This window comes from Thermochaetoides thermophila (genome assembly GCF_000221225.1).
Source record: "Thermochaetoides thermophila DSM 1495 unplaced genomic scaffold scf7180000011815, whole genome shotgun sequence".
In the NCBI taxonomy this organism is placed as follows: domain Eukaryota; kingdom Fungi; phylum Ascomycota; class Sordariomycetes; order Sordariales; family Chaetomiaceae; genus Thermochaetoides; species Thermochaetoides thermophila.
The window spans coordinates 829999-847665 of record NW_006383031.1 but is presented as its reverse complement, the minus strand read 5'-3'; the positions used below and the strand labels follow the sequence as shown (position 1 = coordinate 847665).

Here is a 17667-nt window from a genome sequence, read left to right as displayed (position 1 = left end):
AAACTCAAAACAGCTGGCGCCAAGAATGCAAACCGTGTAAACCCGTTAGCCACGTTGCGTGAGGGTGGGAAAATGTAAGGTTTTTATTTGAAATTCTTTAGCTTCTTTTAGAAACACCCTTCCTTTGGGCTCTTTGATCTTTGGGCTTTTCACTGACCTTGAATTTTGCTCCATTCCACCGCCTGCGACGCCCCATTGCCGAGATGGAAGCCTTGTAATGCTTTTCCAGATTGGAGACCTTGCCAACGGCATGTCGTTCGTGCTTCCTCCGCAGCAAAGTACTCGATGCTGCGCACTTCCCTTTGAGCTGGGGACTCCGCTTAGCGCTCGTAGCCAGCTCCGATGAGTCCTCGCAACTCACACGAAAAAAACTATCGCACAACTGCACTTACAGAACCACCACAATCAACCAAACTTCAACTTGTCAGTGGTTAGGGTTTGGGTTGGCGGTTAAGGTTAGGTTCGGGAGCATTAATTCATATGTTTTGATCTGCAGCATGGTATGCCTCGGCTGTCTTTTAACAGGGAGATTGTGACCCAGCGGGCACTGAGGGTGTCACTACAACATGTACCGGGGTTTGTTATTACCTACCTATTTTACATAGGTAGCTCTTTGGTAAGAATACTCCCCAAAGAGCCCACAACTAGTAAGCCAAGTCAAGTCGTCAATTTTTGGGCTTGCCCAATCCAAATCCAGCCAGCGGACTTGCTTGCTGGACTTAAATAGAGCATGTGTATGGTACGAGAGTGGCTTACCTATTCCACCCAGTGTATCTAGCATGTACCCCCCAGTCGTGGGTCGCCTGGCCGGTCAAGTCTCCTCTGGTTCATGTAAGCTTCTCTCCAAGTCACGTGTAGTCAGCAAGCAAGCCCAAGTCAAGCCAAGCCAAGCGACCGAGAATCTCTGGTAGAGGAAGAGCCAAGCTCTAGTCAAGATACCGTATCCACGGATGAAATGGCTCCAGCTCTGGAACAGGTATCCTCACGAGTGAATGGTTTAGGAGTGGAAGGCGGTTGAGAACTGTGAAAGGGCCAAGTTGGCTGAAATCACTTTGAGCAGCTCAGTTAGTTGGGGAGAGCGGTGTAAATATATATCGATGGGAGAGAGCCTGGTTTATCTTTTTTGAGGAGTGCGATTACCTGAATCCTGATTTGGGCAACGCTTCCAGCAAATTCAGGCCTCCCTCCATAGCGTCACGGATACTGTTCTGAGTCTCTATACCAGGAGCTACAGTGTCATGTTGCAGGTTGCAGCGTTTCAACGGTTCGAATGTCTTACACAACGCCCACTCTTTGACAATATTACCCTCTCCCTGGCGTTCCTTGGATCAAAAACTATCCCCTAAGAAGTACCGAGGATCGCTCGGAGGGCTGGCTTGGCAACGATCAAACGATGACGGAAATGCTTTTGTCATCTATGATGAAAGAGCGCAAAAGAGCTTTGCTTATCTTGGCCGATGCAGAAGACTCGCGGACGTGACACAGTGAGCGTGAAACACTAGAGGGCCTTATGGAAGCTGCCCTCCTCTCTGGCCCTTCGCTGAGCACTCCTGGTTGCTTCCTCGCTGCTGTGGATTTGCTTTACTGTTTACACCAGGGGTAGCCAGTCTTCTTGATATTTACCTTTCAACCCTGGGATTGTGTGGACCGTTTTTCTCCCTTCAAATTCTGCCGAACAACATCTGCTGAACCGTCCCCCAAATGCTCTCTCCACGTTACCCCAGGAGTCAACCCCAACCGCTGTCCTTGTCCGCGTTATTATTCTTATTCGTTGCCAAGGTGTAACAACCCCGCCATCTGCTTTCCCAGAGTTTACTCCCCGAATTGCCTGGCCGAGAGCCGTTACCTCTAATGATTTTATCCACGGCCTGCTGTTGCCCTTGCATAGGAATAGAGCACCCCAAGACAAAACTCCCTACGGTCCGAGGAGGCTGATCGTGCGGTCTAGAGAGATGTAGGTTTTGTTTGTATGCCTATTAGTTATGACTTTGTCGCTCCGCTACCCGCCTATTCTCTTTAGGGCTTTTCATGGTACGAGATTTACCCTCCCAAGTTCTCGCAGCAGTTTACTCCCGTTTGTCGCCCGCTTGTGAAAAAGGGCGCTTTCTTATCCGCTGGCGCGGCTAGCTGATCCCGGAAGATATACGGAGCCACACGGCTGAGTGATCCGGATGGCCGAGGCAGGAAGACGAGACCTCTGAAAAGCCTGGGAGGCTGAGGCACTCACGAAGGATAAGAGGACTCCATAAAGGAAGCTGCCCGGACACGATGAAGGATTTCTCTTGATTTTCCTCTCCCTAACGTAAGGACACTGAGAACCAAGAAAGATTATTAATTGACTTCGTTGTGCGCCCCACATCGTCAATGGCTACCTTATAAACCATTTGACCCATTGTCGATCCCTGTCTGCACCAGACCAAGTGCCCTGTTACACTTGTCCGTTTGGATCAACTCGGCCATCACATAACAGAGCTTTAACGAACTCTATCTGGCTTTGCTCTGCAGCAAAACTTAGTGGCGTTCGGCCGTTGTTGGCTTGTCGGTTTAGATAAACTCAGTCACCACACAACTGAGCTTTAACAACCTCCGTCTAGTCATCGTATGCAGCAAAATGCAGCGGTGTTTGGCCATAATTGTCTTGTCGGTCTGGGTCAACTTGCCATCACATAACAAAGCTTTAACAACCTCCGTCTGGCCATTGAATGCAGCCCAACTTAACGGCGCTTGGCCATCATTGTCTTGTAAACCGTGGCAATACAGGAGCAGAGGTTTCTAATAGGTATTGCTAAGTTAGAAAACTGGGGTTTAGAATTTGTTGATCGAGTCTTCTCTGACTCAAGATCTAGAATCCGGTCATGGCAACTTTAATTCTTGAATCTCAAGATCCTTGTGCTCCCATCCATCTTACAGAACGTCACTCTAAACTGCTCGGGCCGAATCACATGCAAATGCTCCTCCAATGCCCAGCAAACCCTGTCCCTTAGGGTTTACCCTTCCTTCAGAGATCTAGTCTAAACGCGTACCTAACCCAAACTAGAGAAGTGCTAAAAACAAGGCCCGATGCGAACAATGAGGGATATTAACTAGTTATAGTGTGGTTATTTTCAAGTTAGGAATACCTCTCAAGATGATGAATGATAATGAGGAGGTATTATTACATCATTTCCAACCAAAACCGTGTCTTCTCTTCTCCATCCTCCCCTTTCTATTATCTTCCTAACATAGTAGACAAAAACTCTGTGTTTCAGCGATAATAGTTTTTCCCTTTCGACATTAGATGGTGTGTGTAGATATTATGTCCTTTTTCGTTCGCTGTATTTTTCGTTCCTCAGTTGTTGGTTGGCTGGCCGGTTGGTCGGGTTGGTTGTTTGCTTGATTTGCTTCAAGCCTGGCTCGTCGTTCAATTCTGCTTGTTACCTACCCACCTTTGTCTCCCACTTGTTCGTCTCTAGAAAATCTATCCAAACCCCTTTTCTTTTGTCGTTCATGCAAATTCGAAAAAACAAAGAAAGAGTAATCAACAAAGGAAAAAAAAATGCCGCCCATGAACTCAAAAAGGCACCACAAAAACTCGCGAGAAGCGGCGGCTATTGGACCAGCAGATCCAGGAGCTGTCGAGGCGAGCGTCGCAGGTCGACGTTGGGCAGATTAACAATGCCTCCATCACCCAGCGCGTCAAGGAGCTCGAGGCCCAGTGCGAGGATTTGAGTCGCAGGTTGAACGAAGAGCTAACTTTGAGGATCTGCTCAATGCCCTCAAGGATGAGTTGGAAACGGCTACAAACGAGCGCGACAATCCGCGCGATGAGATCATCCTGCAGTTGCAGGCCCGCGTCGAGGGCCTCGAGGCCGAGGCGACTATTATTCCAAGCTCGCCTACGATACAACCAGAATGTAGCCTCCCTCCCGTCAATTATGTGGCATAACAGCCCTTTAATACTTCACGTCGTTTTTTTCCCACGCGGGTGTTTCCTTCGGCGTCACCTGTAATTATTATATCTTAGATAGCTCTTGCCCGCCGGCGCCGTGGGCACGACTTAGCACCCCCAGTGGTGAAACGGTTGAAAAATATAAATAAATAAATGAATAATAAATACACAAGATGCAGCAGGAGCTCGAGCAGCTCCGTTCCGAACAGGCCGAACGCGAGCGGCTCATCGCCGACACGGCAAAGCTGCAGAAAGAGATCGAGGCCCTGCGTGCCGAGTGTGCCGAGCATGCCCGACGCGCCCAGGAAGCTTCCCGGTTGCAGCACGAATTGCAGATGCTGCGTTCCGAGAATGCCGAGCTCAAAATGTCAACTTCTATCGGGAGCCCGCCGCCGCCGCCGACACGCATGTCGATGGGTCTATCGCGGTCAGCGTCTGTCACCGGTAGCCCCGGCCTGCGCAAGAATCGGCCATAGTTGTTGGCTAGGTCCAACACCACCAAGCAGGGCGAGTCGCGCCAGGTGCTGTCCGAGAGGCTCAGGAACGTCGAGGCGCAGCGCGATGCCTGCACAGCGCCCTCAAGAGCCTGCTGGAGCGGCAGGGGCCCCAGAACCGCGAGAATGCTAAGCGCATCCGGCAGCTCGAGATGGAGCGCGACCGACTGCTGTCGGCGTCGCCCAAGAAGGCGGGCTACGAGCACGAGGTGACCAAGCTTCGTGACGAGATTAATGTGCTGCGCCGCCGCGCCGAGGAGGCCATTGAGCAGAAGTTCCAGGTCGAGAAGGGTCCGATAGGATTGAAGATGGATCTTGACCGGGCTCAGGAGGAGATTGCTTCCCTCCGGCGTCTGCTTGAGGAGAAGGCTATCCTCATCCCTAATGCCTGGGACCGTCCTAGCAGCAGCTACTCGGAGAAAGAGGAGAATGAACAGGTTCACCCTAGTGGCCCGTCACTTCGTCTTCGCTCGAGAAGGCATACCAGGACCTGCACGCCGCCTATACTGATGCTCTTGGGCGCCTCAAGGGCATGGAAGAGCTTGTTTGCAAAGTAATTTCTAACTTTATCCATATTAATAGATCGTCAACGCGTAGTAGGATGATGGAGGAGCTTAGGTTGGAGAGCATGAGGGGCTTGCTCCTCATTAAGATATCGATAAATGCAAGAGATAAGCAGATAAAACAAAAGACAAGCCTACTAGCTACCTGCGCCCCACTTGTCCAGCCGTACCAGAGATGTCTAGCCCCTACATGTGGATCATTTTCCCCGCGCACCTCCAGCTGACCACTGGCATTTGACTCGATATAGCCAGAAGTTGATGTCCTGTCATTGCTGTTTGAGACTGAAACTGTTAGTGACTAAGCTTATCTTTAGATCTTTAGTAGGGTATAAAGCCATGAACCCTGGTACAGGCTAATCAATCTCAGCATTCCCACCTTACAGCCAAAGTTAAACCAACATACACCTTTTTTTTCGAAAAAAATGATGTGGTACACCTTTTTGGAAGAAGTGAAATGCTTGACGGTAAGGCGCAATGTTACTGGATTTGGTTATTGGATGAGCCGTAGTGTGGGGCACTTGGGGGATTATTGATGGGTTGCGGCAACGCGGAAGCAGAGAAATATGTGCTTGGTCGCGGATGGGCATGACGTGAACTTTGGGGCGCCGGAACGGGGCCACCCAGAGGCTCCCCCAGGAAGTTGCCGGGTGGGGGAGGGGCGGAGGAGAGCCGAGCCGAATCCGACGCAAACCCCCCGTTCGGAGCAAGGGACCAAGTGACGAGCGGAGTGCCCTTTTCGACTCAAGTTAGCCGTCCCGCTTTTGCATTAACAATTAGCACCTCGATGCCCGCGTATCGCGGTACGCGTATAAGTAGAGCTTAAATGCATGGCTCTGGTCAAGTGGATCTAAATTGTCCCTTCAGGAGGTCACTTTTCTGCAACCTGAGAGCTAGCAACGTGGGGCTGAGACCTCCAGCGCCCGCTTAGGGCTGGGGTCTTGGTCGTCTCAGGCACCAACACCGCGCCACTCCGCTTGTTGCCCGCTCCGTCCCCTCAACATGGATGGTGATGCTGTCCATTTCCGCTGGAGCAGAAAAGGTCGTGGTATTGAGTGTGCGAACGCTCAGGGTAACCAGCCCTGAGTGGTTCATCCCGTCAAGCCTTCCTCTGATTGATCACGAGGTCCTTGTTTGCGCAGGCAAGCGCATAGGCTTCGGAAGCCATTTTCCATCAGTGGAATACAGGGCAACTCGTGTGCCTTCCTCGCATTGCCTCTAAGATATGTAATGATCTACAGTCAACGAATTCAAAAAGGTAAAAGAGCAGAAACAGTGAGAGACTGAGTCCTTAGGCTGTTGCTCAGATCAGCTGCGTTTCCGGTCCCAATCTATCTTTGCTCCTCCGTAATCCCTGCCTGCTGAATCCAACACCTAATCATCAGCATGCATCTTAGCTCTTTGGACATCGACGTTATCTGAGGCCACCATTCATGCGAAACCATGACAGCGGTCATCCCCACCGGTTACTCCAATGCTACCGTACCGATGTCGAGTTCAAGTCCATTGATAGGGTGAGCATTCCACGTCATAGATCATACAATAGCTGATCGTTACATTACCGTAGAAGCATCCTAAGTATCGTGATGCTTAATGTACATATACTGATGACATATCGGATATATCATTGGTTGCGGTTCAATGGCCCATCAGGAAGATCTTAGATACAGCAAGTTCCAGCCCGCTCGTAGCTAGCGAAACCTCATTCTCGTTATGGTGTATACATGTACAGTGACAATGTACACCATTGGTTATAGCCCATAGTCTGATTGCGCAGATCGCACGCAGAGCTAGTGACAGCACGCTCGCAGCTAGCTGAAAACACACACTAGTCATAGTGCACGCAGGTGCATACAGTGACGACATGTACTATTGCTTGGCTGCGACCCATAGACCCATTCACATTAGACCGGTGATCAATCACAAGTACACTCTAGCAAGCCTCAGCACGCTGGTAGCCAGCTGAAAAACTCACTATCATGCGAGTTTGGATGCTAGCTCTGTATCGTCAATGTAGAGCAACTTGGGGACATTGTCACAGGAGTATCTCCTCCAGAGGCTGTCTTGTTGCTTCTGCTCTCTCCACATCAGATAGTTTTTACTCCTTACTTATATCCTTTGATCTCTCTTTCCCTCAGAGCCCTGTCTCCCTTTTAGCGACTACAATACACTTCTCAAAGTTCTCTTTCAAAATACCAGAGTCACAAGCTTCTTCATTTCTACCACGAGTCTTCCTAGCCATGGCCACCGAAGTGGAAGCGCCCCCGCCGTACGATGTGGGAGCACCTCCCTCATACGAATCGATCATCGCCAAGCTCGATGCCAAACTCAAAGCTAACCCGACGATCGAGGGTGCTAAGGAGGCGGTCGAGTCCCTCACCGACGTTGAGAAGGAGTTTCTTGCGTCTCATACCCCCGAAAGTTTCAAAATCGAGGCCGACGAGGCTATGAAACTCGAGTTCAACAAGCGAGCGCTCGAGGCCATTAAACACGCAGAATCCCATCTTCAGTGGAGCGCTGAGGATTGTGCCACGAGCTGTAAGAAGGCCCAGCAGGATTTTGATGCCTTGTTGTCAAAACTGGCCTCCATCTCCGCTGTGGACGGTGGCGAAGAATCCAAGAAGCTCTTGGATGACTTGGAAGCTCTAAGCAGGCATGACCCACTGCCCTTGTTTATTATGGTTTGAAACCAGGACTGATACTCCTAGTAGCGCTTTGAGGGCCTCATAGACAGGAGTCGTGACTCAGCCGTCAGCATCGCTCACCAGGCTCGCGGTATGTCATATATCACCCTCCTGCCCATTATCAAAAGCTAACCTTCATAACAGACTTTGACGAGGAGGTTGTGCCTATCGCTCTGGACAAAACCATCCCAAAGGACACCAAAGTAAAGAAGGTCGAGCTTTGGATCGCGGTATGCTTAAGCTCGTCCCTGCAATCAAGAAGCAGCGCTAACCCTGTTGTTTTAGAAAGCTGAAGGGCTCGAGAAGACAGCCAAAGATATCACTGTTGACTTCCATCGCTTCCTTGACGACATGAGGAAGTATGTTGGTCGCTTCAGCGCCTGGTCCACTAAGAAGGAACAGGCTATCGATAAGGAGATTGACCAGCTTCGCGGGGAGGTTGCCGACTTGGAGCTAAAGATCAACAACATATCCAAGGCCATGGGTATTGTTGGCGGAGCGACTGCCGGCGTTGCTGGCATCGTCATTCCAGCCATCGGGTGCCTCCTTGCCCTGATGGAAATACCCGTCAGCTGGCCCTTGATCATTGGTGCTATTTTTGCCGTGGGTCTTGCCGGAGCCGTCAGCGTCGCTAGCTTGGCCGTTGCAATAGAAGGTTGGTTGCTTCACGTCCGTTCAAACTCCCCTCAATATGTTTTCCGTTGGCGATTTAGTTATCTGACCCGATCTGCAGTCCTCCAGGAGCGAGTTAAAGCCAGGAAGGAAAAGATAACAGAACTTCAGAACGAAAAGGAAACGATTCAGCAGACCCGCGAAGAGCTCAAAGACCTCGGGAAGAAGCTGGAAACTGATATCACCCATGCCGTCAACCTTATGCTAACCGCTTGGGACTACTGCAAAAATGATGCAAAAGACATCAAGAAGTACCTTGAATCAGCAGAAGAGGATATTAATCTTCAAGTCCCTCCATACCTGGCCTTGAAGGGCTTAGCCAAGGCAGATGGTGCCTGTAAGCAACGCTTTCTTGATAATCCCGCCACTCTTCAACTTGGCCGAGCGGTTGCTGACAGGACTCTGCTAGATTTTGTGGTCAACAAGTACTTGACCACGTTTGCCAATTGTTTGGCTGATCACCGCCAGCCTGTGCTCACTTCCCAGTAGAGCAGCAGCCTGGAGATGTCATAGCTTGTCGTTCTTCCTGGTCTTTGTTTCTAACCTAGATAGGTAGCTAGTTCGATGCCCAACACATCACTCGAGTGCTCAATTGCCTAGTTCCTGATTTGGCCGACCACTGCGTTAGCCAAAAAGCCCGGCTGCCCTGACTTTGTACCTCGCTTGTCCAGATACATGATGGTTCCCAGGCAGTCTCTGTAACGGGTGACTTGGTCTGGTGCAGGCAGGGATCGACAATAGGTCAAATGGGTTAGATGATGGCCACTGACGATGTGGGGTGCACAGCGAAGTCAATTACTACGTGTAATAATCTTTCTTGGTCCTCAGTGTCCTTGTGTCAGGGAGAGGAGGAACCAAGGGAAGTCTATCATGACCGGGCAGCTTCCTTTATAGAATCCTCATCATGCCTCGGCCATATGGCTCATTCTCTTCGGTCATCCGGCTCTAGACATCTTCCGGGATCAACCACGTATTTGTGCCGCTCACAATCATCCTGTCTCTGGTGTCCTTTGTGTTGGCAGTCGGGGACATCCCTTTCCTTGGACTGCCGTGTTCATGCGACAGTTTCTTTTGTCTTCCCAAATACGGTCGAGAACGCGGTCTCACCAGATTTGCCGATTATGGATACAGATTTTGACTGTGCAAGTGCCTAACGGTCTGAGGACTTATACACGGTCGACCATTGCATAGAATTCAGGGTCTTGAACAACTAGAAAAGGGGCATTGGTTTCCTAAGATGGAAGGAAGTGAGCCGGGCGCTTGGGAAGACTGATAACCCACCCTTGTTTGATTGTTAGTGTGAAACTTTGGACAGGGGTCCTGGTCAGCCATATAGGTTTAATCCGCCGTTTTCCTTGACCAGCAATTTTTGGTCAAAAGTTGAAGTGATCAAGCAATGAGTTGATACCACTTATTTTGCTCTGAAATTAGTTATTTTATAGTTGGGTTGTGATGTCGTTGCGCAAATCCTGGTCCCGAAATATTGCGCTAACGGACAAACCAAGAGGGTAACGTAATGTAGACCGCATTTTAGATTGTAATCAGGCTAATACATGCTCTTTAATCTATTGCAGCAGGGAAGTCGAGTGAGCAGAAACGACCTACCTACCGTTTTTCTCACATCCAAAGCGCCGACCTCCAAGCCCCAGATCTCGGCAGACTCGGGAAACGCAGGGACTCCTAAGTTTTCAATCCAATCGGCTCAGTGTCTTCCAGAGGACTTGCTCCGTTCTCATCACGATGAGACCAGGGAGCAGTATTGAAGCGGGCTAACTGTTGATCTTCTCCAGGTCTACTACGAGGTTGCCCCCTGGTCAAGATTTAGCGTAAGTTTTCTGCTGATGATTAGGACCAGTTATGTTGTTTAAGTGGAGACAGCTTTGTTGGGATAAAGCACCCTCTTATGTCTAAAGCGGACTTCTCTGTAAAAATAGCCCTGTAAAACCGACTTTCCTACAACTACAATAATACAACAAAATGTTTTCCCCGGTTCCAGAACATACCTGAACTTGTAATTCCAACGATATTAACATGCTGCACGTGTGTTGCGGTGTGCATTTTGAACGTTTTGTACAAACTTTGGGGCTTTCTCCGGCTTTGACCCTGAGAATTTGCTGGCTTGGCAGCTACTGCCTTAGGTAAAGTGAGCGTCTCCACTGGAACAACGTATAACCCCGCAAAAATGAGCCTCATCTCACCTGAGGCGCTCTTCCAGCAGTCTAGATGGGGCTGTACATGGGGCTATCGAATCTGTTGTGGCTCTGTATCTTGCTGCGTTGTTCTTGTGGAGAATCACCTTTTTGGTAAAGCCCCCCCTCAGAGTAACCTACAAGTTTCTTCCTTGGTCACTACAGCCTTGGGTATAGCGAGTGTCTCCATTGAAACAAGGCAGCCACGAACACATCCCCGGTGACGGGGCCGGCCCGCCTTGGCCTACAAGCAAAACGTCAACCGCACCGCCGGCAGACATCGCGAGTAGGAAGTTGGGAATCACAGCCGCCGCGCTCTCACCAAACATCTCTGCGCGGCGCAGTACTTGCACCTTGGGATCCACTACGCTTCTAGAACACTTCATGATGTCACATACAACCCTCGTTAACTACCTAGACCTATTCTGGATGTTCAGCTGTTATTCAATAGCACTATCGCCTGATATAGCCTACTTTCTGACTGCCGTGTCAAGCCAGGAGAAGCCCATTGACTATGCACATATCTTAGCAGCTATTATCGCTACTAGGCTAGCATGCGTGAAGGCCTTGAGGGAGTAACAATGCTGCGTCGACATTTGCCGTCGGTTGCGAACCCACCGGTCTATTAGGTCCATCGTAAGTATAGCCAGTCACAGAACGTCACGAGGAGTCTTGAAGCCAGCTGAAAATGAGTCTAATGCGAGTTACACTGCTTGTGCTACCTAAAACAGCGACATTGTGAACATAAGGGCAGCTGAAAAGATTCCCTCCCTACCAGCTGCCGGGCTGCTCACTTGAGGTAGATCCAATTGAGTACTTATACCCTTCCTTTCCCAGCCAGTTTCTGGTCTTTCTCCAGGAAACTACTGAACACTTTCCAAACCCTCTTCTAAAGTACTATAGTTGCACTTTGTTCCATTCTCCCACGAATCTTCTTCACTATCATGGCTGCCACAGTGGACGTACCTCCCCCGTACGACTTGGATGCCCCTCCCTCGTACGAATCTGTCGTTGGGAAGATTGATACCCTGGTCAAAAATGACCCTACGTGCGATGGTGCGATGAAGGCTTTTAACGGGCTCAGCGACGCTGAGAAGAAAGTTCTAATTTCTCATGATCTTGACGGGATTCATTTTGACCCTGAACAGGAGAAAAGGTTTCGCAGAGGTTTTGCCGAGGCTTTCGCCAAGGCGAGGGACCATCTCAAGTGGGACGCCGAGGGCTGTGCCAACTTCTGTAAGAAGGTCGCTCAGGACTTTTTGGACGTGAAGAGCAAGCTGTCTTCCCTCGCTGCTTTGGATGGAGAAACAGACTCCAAGAAGCTGCTTGCTGATTTTACCGCTCTTTAGCAGGTATAACCCATTTGCCCTTGTCTATTTGTTTTTAAGACCGACCAGGACTGATGTATCTCAGCGCTATCAGGAGCTCGTGGATAGGAGCCGCGTAACCGCTGTCGGGGTTGCTCAACAGGCTAACCGCACGTTACCCATTATCCGTGCCCTCCTGTCCGCAATATTACAGGCTAACTTTTAGAACAGGTTTTGATCGCGTGATTATAAAAATTGCGGCCGATAAAAGCATCCCCATTGACAAAAGAAAGGAGACAATCAACAATTTCATTAAGGTACACTCACGGTTGTCCCGCTGTCAAGTAGTAGCGCTAACCTAGTTTAGGATGCTGAAGCCCTCGAGGATAAAGCCAAAGGGATTCATGACGACTTTAATAAGTTCCTTTCTGCTATGACGGCTTATACTGGTCGCTTCGAAGCCTGGGCGGTCAGCAAAGAGGGTGCTCTCAACAAAGATATTGCAGAGCTTTTCGAGGGGATTACAAAACTGGACTCGAATATAAGCCGACTCAAAGCGTGGCTTATCGGTGCGTTTGGTTTAGGCACTGCATCCGTTCCCGCTCTGAGTCTGGCTGTTGCCGCTGCGGGACCCTGGCTACCCGTCATTGCTGCGGCAGGTTTGGTTATTAGCATGGGCACAACCACCGCCATGGCGTGCCTGGCAGCCAAGATTACCGGTTGGTTTTCATCCCCTCATATGCTTAATGTTTTATCTCTTGGTCATTTCCTAGTGTTCTAACCCAATCTGTAGACTTTGAGCAGGAGAAGAAGAAAAAGGAGGAACGGATTGAGGAGGCCAACATGCATATCAGTAAAATTGGGAAGTCGCGCCAAGAGCTCACAAAGCTCGGGATAGTGTTACAGAGGGATGTCGCCAGAGTCGTGGGCATTATCAACACTGCCCGGCAGTACTGCCAGAACGATGCGGTCGAGATCATGATGTGGCTTGAGGATGGAGAAAACGAGGCTGATCTTCCTAAGTACATGGCCTTTGACTTAGGTCAGGCGAATGGCATCTGTAAGTACCTCTTTCGTGGCAGTCTCTCCACTCCCCGACTCAAGCGGTTGCTGATAAGAAAACTCTTCTAGACACGGTAGTTGGCGAGTACTTGAAAGTGTATGCTGATTGTCTGGCAAATACCAGCAATCCTGTGACCGCTGCCCAGTAGAGCAGCAGTTTTTCCTCTCCCAAACACGAGAACACTGAGGACCAAGAAAGATCATTACACGTATCAATTGACTCCGTCGTGCATCTCACATCATCAGTGGCTGTCATCTAACCCGTTTGACCCATGGTCGATCCTGCCTGCACCAGACCTAGTCCCCCGTTACAGGTCGTGACAAAGATCTCAGCTATTAGCTGCAAGTGACCACGGTGTGGTCGCCGCTGACCTACCTCGGTCAGTCCCGGCTCCAGTGAGATCAGCTGCACACTTGACCTTATATAAGAACCATGCTCACCCACCCTCATGCGTGTGTAGTGTAGAAGGTAGATCGTTGTTATACTATAACTTACATGCCATCTGCGGCACTGGCAATGCAACTAATAATTTCATGCTGGACGTCCGGATACTTTGAGACAGCGCGCCGATTGCACATTTGATTGCGCACTTATCTCTCGATGTCGTCCCTTAGAGCTACGATTTCAAGATAAGAGTGTCCATAAAAGGCCTCCACAATATCAGGTACAGGGCGGGATGTAGCCAGCAGGTTGGCATTACTTTCCCTCGATGGAAGGCGCAGCAATGCTTTAATGAACTTGGAACGAACATTATCGCTCATTTGATATTCGTCCAGCGCATCAAGAATAACGAAGACCCCATTCTTGTACAGTGCGGCAACTGCATGGAACATCTCGGGATCGCTCAACAATGGCTCTACTCCATGCTATTCATGCCAAGTATAGGCATCTACTGTAACGGGTGACTTGGTCTGGTGCAGCCAGGGATTGACAGTGGGTCAAATTGGTTAGATGATGGCCGTTGACGATGCGGGATGCACAACGAAGCCAATTGATACGTGCAATAATCTTTCTTGGTCCTCAGTGTCCTTGTGTTGGGGAGAAGAAAACAGAGAGGAATCCTTCATCGTGTTCAAGTAGCTCCCTTTATAAAATGCCTTTGCCCCTTATGAGTACCTCGCGGTCTCCTGCAATTTTCAGGGGTTTTTCTCAGCGTGGCAAGGTTATCTAACTCATTCTTGCTATCCCCTTATATTTCCCGGGCTCTACCAATCAGATATGCCTTTGTCCTTCTCAGCTCTTGTGTCACCGGTGCTCTATATGCTGGCTCTCAAGGATATTTCTTCTTCTTGGACTGTTGTGCCCATGTGACACCTTCAGAGAAGTTCTTGGAGAATTGGTCTTGCGATGCCGCAAAACGAGCCCATGCCCTGAAGCTGACCTCTTCCTAGATGGCTACCCGACCTACGACATTAGCCAAATGAGCACCTCAAGCGGCTGAATCTTCTCAGTCTGTCGAGACAACCCTATGTGAACAACTTTCTGGAGCTAACAGATATTCCTTAGGGCCGGTCGAAGAGGCGCGCGAGGAACTCCTGCGCATCGCTGTTCGGCTTATCACACAAGCACTATTTGAGCGTTCTTACAGCTATAATCGTCATTACTGCTCAAGTTTTCAAGACCCCAAAGAAGGAGGTGCGATATCACCATGCTTGGTGTTCTGGTCCAATAGCTGGCAGCCAGGAAGTGGTCACGTGAGAGGATCTCGCTCCCGTGGGAAAGGAACATGCGGATAAGTGTCAAGGAGTTCGTCGTCGAGGTTGAGCGGCTGCGCAAGACTGTTGTTCAAAAGGTCAACGATATCATCAAGCCTTCCCGGGGAGCAGAGCCATAAGGACTGCACGCCATGGCCTACCATAACGCTTACTGACCTCTTGAGCCGTATCAATTTATACATGCTTTCTACAGGCAATTCAGAAGAGTTCAGAAAGGAGCTGTCTGGTATCTCCGGGAAGGCTGAGAAGAAGTTCAAGCCCCTCACCGAGGAGGAGGAAATTAAGTGGGTTCAGTATGTCTTGCCATTGAGAACTCCCACCTGAGCAGCTTCCTCTCCAACACTCACAAATGTACGTTTGTGGTAGTGCTACTACGGCATTGTACTTCTACAAACGGTGGCTTTAAATGTGCAATACTCTTCATTTGCTTTTCTCCTCATTTGTTCCCTTTCAAAAATGCCTAAAGTCATTGAATGGAAGCAGCATCAGCTTTATGCACCAAACCACCCTTGGAACCATCTCACAGCCTGATCCTTGCTTTGTTCTCCCCTTTCTTTCATCATCGGATTGTTTCGGTCTCTGTGGACTGCAAAGCCGTGCTTGGCACCAGGCTAAACTACAGCCTCGTGCTTGTCTTCGCCATACTCATAATTCTTCGCCTTCAAGATTTGCATAAGAATCTGCATCCCCTTCTGGCCCATGCACTCATCATTATCTCCATTAGCAACACTTAGTAGCTGTGAAACGGCTCTTAGAACCTTTGGGATTGATACAAAACTGGGGTGGGCTGTGAAGGGGCAGTCGATGAGCGGGACCTCGCTTCCAGGGTTGGAGCCATACCAGAGTTTGTTTTGCGGGGCATCGTGCCTGAGGAGCACGGTGTGCAGTCCGCCCCAGCAAAAGCCTGCCACCGCAAGCTTGTTGCGGGCTGGCCCGAGCGGGGGTTTCAGCCGCAAGGCTCGCAGAAATTCGAGCACGAGTGGGTGAGCAGCAGATCGGCTATTGCGGCAGAGGAATGTGAGGAGCGATGGGAGCACCCAAATCACGCCAAGAGCTCGGACGATGTGATTGCGCAGGCGGGTAAGCAACAAGGCTGTGGGCGACGGTGGAGGGTGAGCTTCGTCCAGCAGCAGCACGCGGAGAGGGAGATGATGGCCTGATGGCGTTATGGGAAGAAGACCATTGAACGGGCTCTCATGTGAATTCAAGCCTTTTGGAACTGCATATACTCACCATTCATGAAATCAGGCACATAGACCCTGAAAGGCATACATTTGGCATACGCATCTGCCGGCGCACGTGTGTTCAGGGACTTTCAACCGAAGGCATCAGAGAGCATCACCACTGTCCCCAGTGGCTGCATGCCTGCAGGGGGTTCTGCAATATAAGTGGGTCGTCCACGAACAGTTCTTGCCGACCAGATGGCACCACATCTCCACGCAGAGTGCCTCTGAAACACTCACGGGACATCATGGTATGTATTGTAATATAATGAACTTGTGATCTCTGCGTGATGGTTCTGTAAGCCCTACGGTCTTGATTTTGAGCAGGCTGTTGCGCCATGTTAGTAGGTCTGTGTTCTTGTCAGCGGGAAGTAAAGGGAAGCCAAAGGTTTGTGTGTCTGGTATGGATGTGTGTTGCAAAAGGTATAAATACAGCCCCGAATTGTTCCTCGGTGTGATACGTCCTGAACACCACAACAAGGCCCGGCAAGGATTTTTGTTTGTTCTAATGCAATAATAGGGCAGAATACTAGCATTCAGGACTAGATCGACCTAAAATTTTGAGTAGATATCGAAGATAGGGAAGGGGGCGGCAGAGATATGGCTACTGCACCTCTAGTGTGGCCAAGTTACTGGCCAAGTAACCAAGCCTCGGTATGGAAGTTGATCAACATTTAGAATGTGAGGGAGTGCAAGAATTTCAAGTTAGTATTCTGACGTGTGATGTGACTCGCAGAAGAGTACTGCGCTAACAAGCAAACTGCTGTCTTGGCATCCTTGGAAGGGTCTCAGTAGACGCTGTCTTGTTCTCATTTGACCCATTTTTCTATGTAGTATGCCACATTGCAGCCTGAACTATTCATGTCAGCAGTACTATATAGGCACTATATCAAGAATGTACACCCTGCATTCCTGGTAGCGGCGCGTCTTTCAAGAGTGTCTGGAATCTGCCAGTGCGGGTGTGTTGAGAAACTCCCAGCTGAGGGCATTGAAAAGCATTTCCACTATCTTCAGTGGTCGGATGCTTTCAGGGGTCCACAACATAGGTGGGCGGGAAGTCTATGCATTATTTCCTCCCAGCTAGAACCATCTCCACTGAGAGAGTCACTGAAGCTCTCAGGGCACATCGTGTCGCGGGTGGCATCATAGCAAACTATAGTTTTTTGCTTGAAAGATTATTAATGGACATGAACGACTGACAATACATACTAGACATAAATCGGACAATGGTGGGCTCATTTTGGGGTATTCGCACACGCAGTTACATAGATGCTATTTTAGGCTGTGGGGGTTTAGCAACTGATCACTAGAATCACCTGATTGACAGACACACAACCTTTGGATAGAGCATCTGCCCTTGAAGGGAAGCAGAAAAATAGAGCGAAAATATGGAGGATATATAAAAGCAAAATAAAAGGGAGGCGAAAATATGGAGAATATATAAAAGAAAACTGAAAGGGAGAGGTCAAAGTTCAAAATCATCCATCATTTAGGAAAGAGAAAGAGAAAAGGAATCAAAAAGCTGTTGTCGTGTGTTTTCATCCGATCATCCACTGGAATTCGAGAGCCTTGCCCTAAGTTGCTTGCGCTAGCCAGCCCACGTGGCTAACGCCAACGCCAGGCTCTGGAGCGGTGGTCAACATCGAAGGCTAAGCTAGTAATTGGGTGCTCAATTTCTTAAAGGGAGAAGAGTCAGCATTCAACATAAATCCAAAGGCTATGGCCAACCTCATTATACTTCGCTTTGTGCCGTAGAAATCTCTTGCCATCACAGAGTTGACTACTTCTTCCTCAAGTTGCCATGGAAGCCGCCAGGGGTGAATCAACTGCAT

At 49.5% G+C, this 17667-nt stretch overlaps 4 protein-coding genes across 4 annotated transcripts; all 4 read left to right on the top strand.

Annotated features, from left to right (window-relative positions):
- Window positions 1-4101: 4101 nt before the first annotated feature.
- Window positions 4102-4979, top strand: CTHT_0018480 (uncharacterized protein; the record flags this gene model as incomplete). The annotated part of the gene is made up of 2 exons (XM_006692280.1): window positions 4102-4355; window positions 4502-4979. 2 exons carry the CDS (start codon window positions 4102-4104, stop codon window positions 4977-4979), a joined length of 732 nt encoding a protein of 243 aa, XP_006692343.1.
- A 2243-nt stretch (window positions 4980-7222) lies between these two features.
- CTHT_0018470 (uncharacterized protein) lies at window positions 7223-8827 on the top strand (the record flags this gene model as incomplete). The annotated part of the gene is made up of 6 exons (XM_006692279.1): window positions 7223-7663; window positions 7751-7757; window positions 7811-7896; window positions 7952-8321; window positions 8400-8675; window positions 8748-8827. 6 exons carry the CDS (start codon window positions 7223-7225, stop codon window positions 8825-8827), a joined length of 1260 nt encoding a protein of 419 aa, XP_006692342.1.
- Window positions 8828-11471: 2644 nt separating this feature from the next.
- CTHT_0018460 (uncharacterized protein) lies at window positions 11472-13045 on the top strand (the record flags this gene model as incomplete). The annotated part of the gene is made up of 5 exons (XM_006692278.1): window positions 11472-11763; window positions 12066-12151; window positions 12202-12553; window positions 12628-12894; window positions 12966-13045. 5 exons carry the CDS (start codon window positions 11472-11474, stop codon window positions 13043-13045), a joined length of 1077 nt encoding a protein of 358 aa, XP_006692341.1.
- Window positions 13046-14792: 1747 nt separating this feature from the next.
- On the top strand, window positions 14793-15772 carry CTHT_0018450 (uncharacterized protein; the record flags this gene model as incomplete). The annotated part of the gene is made up of 2 exons (XM_006692277.1): window positions 14793-14905; window positions 15439-15772. 2 exons carry the CDS (start codon window positions 14793-14795, stop codon window positions 15770-15772), a joined length of 447 nt encoding a protein of 148 aa, XP_006692340.1.
- Between the last annotated feature and the right edge of the window lie 1895 nt (window positions 15773-17667).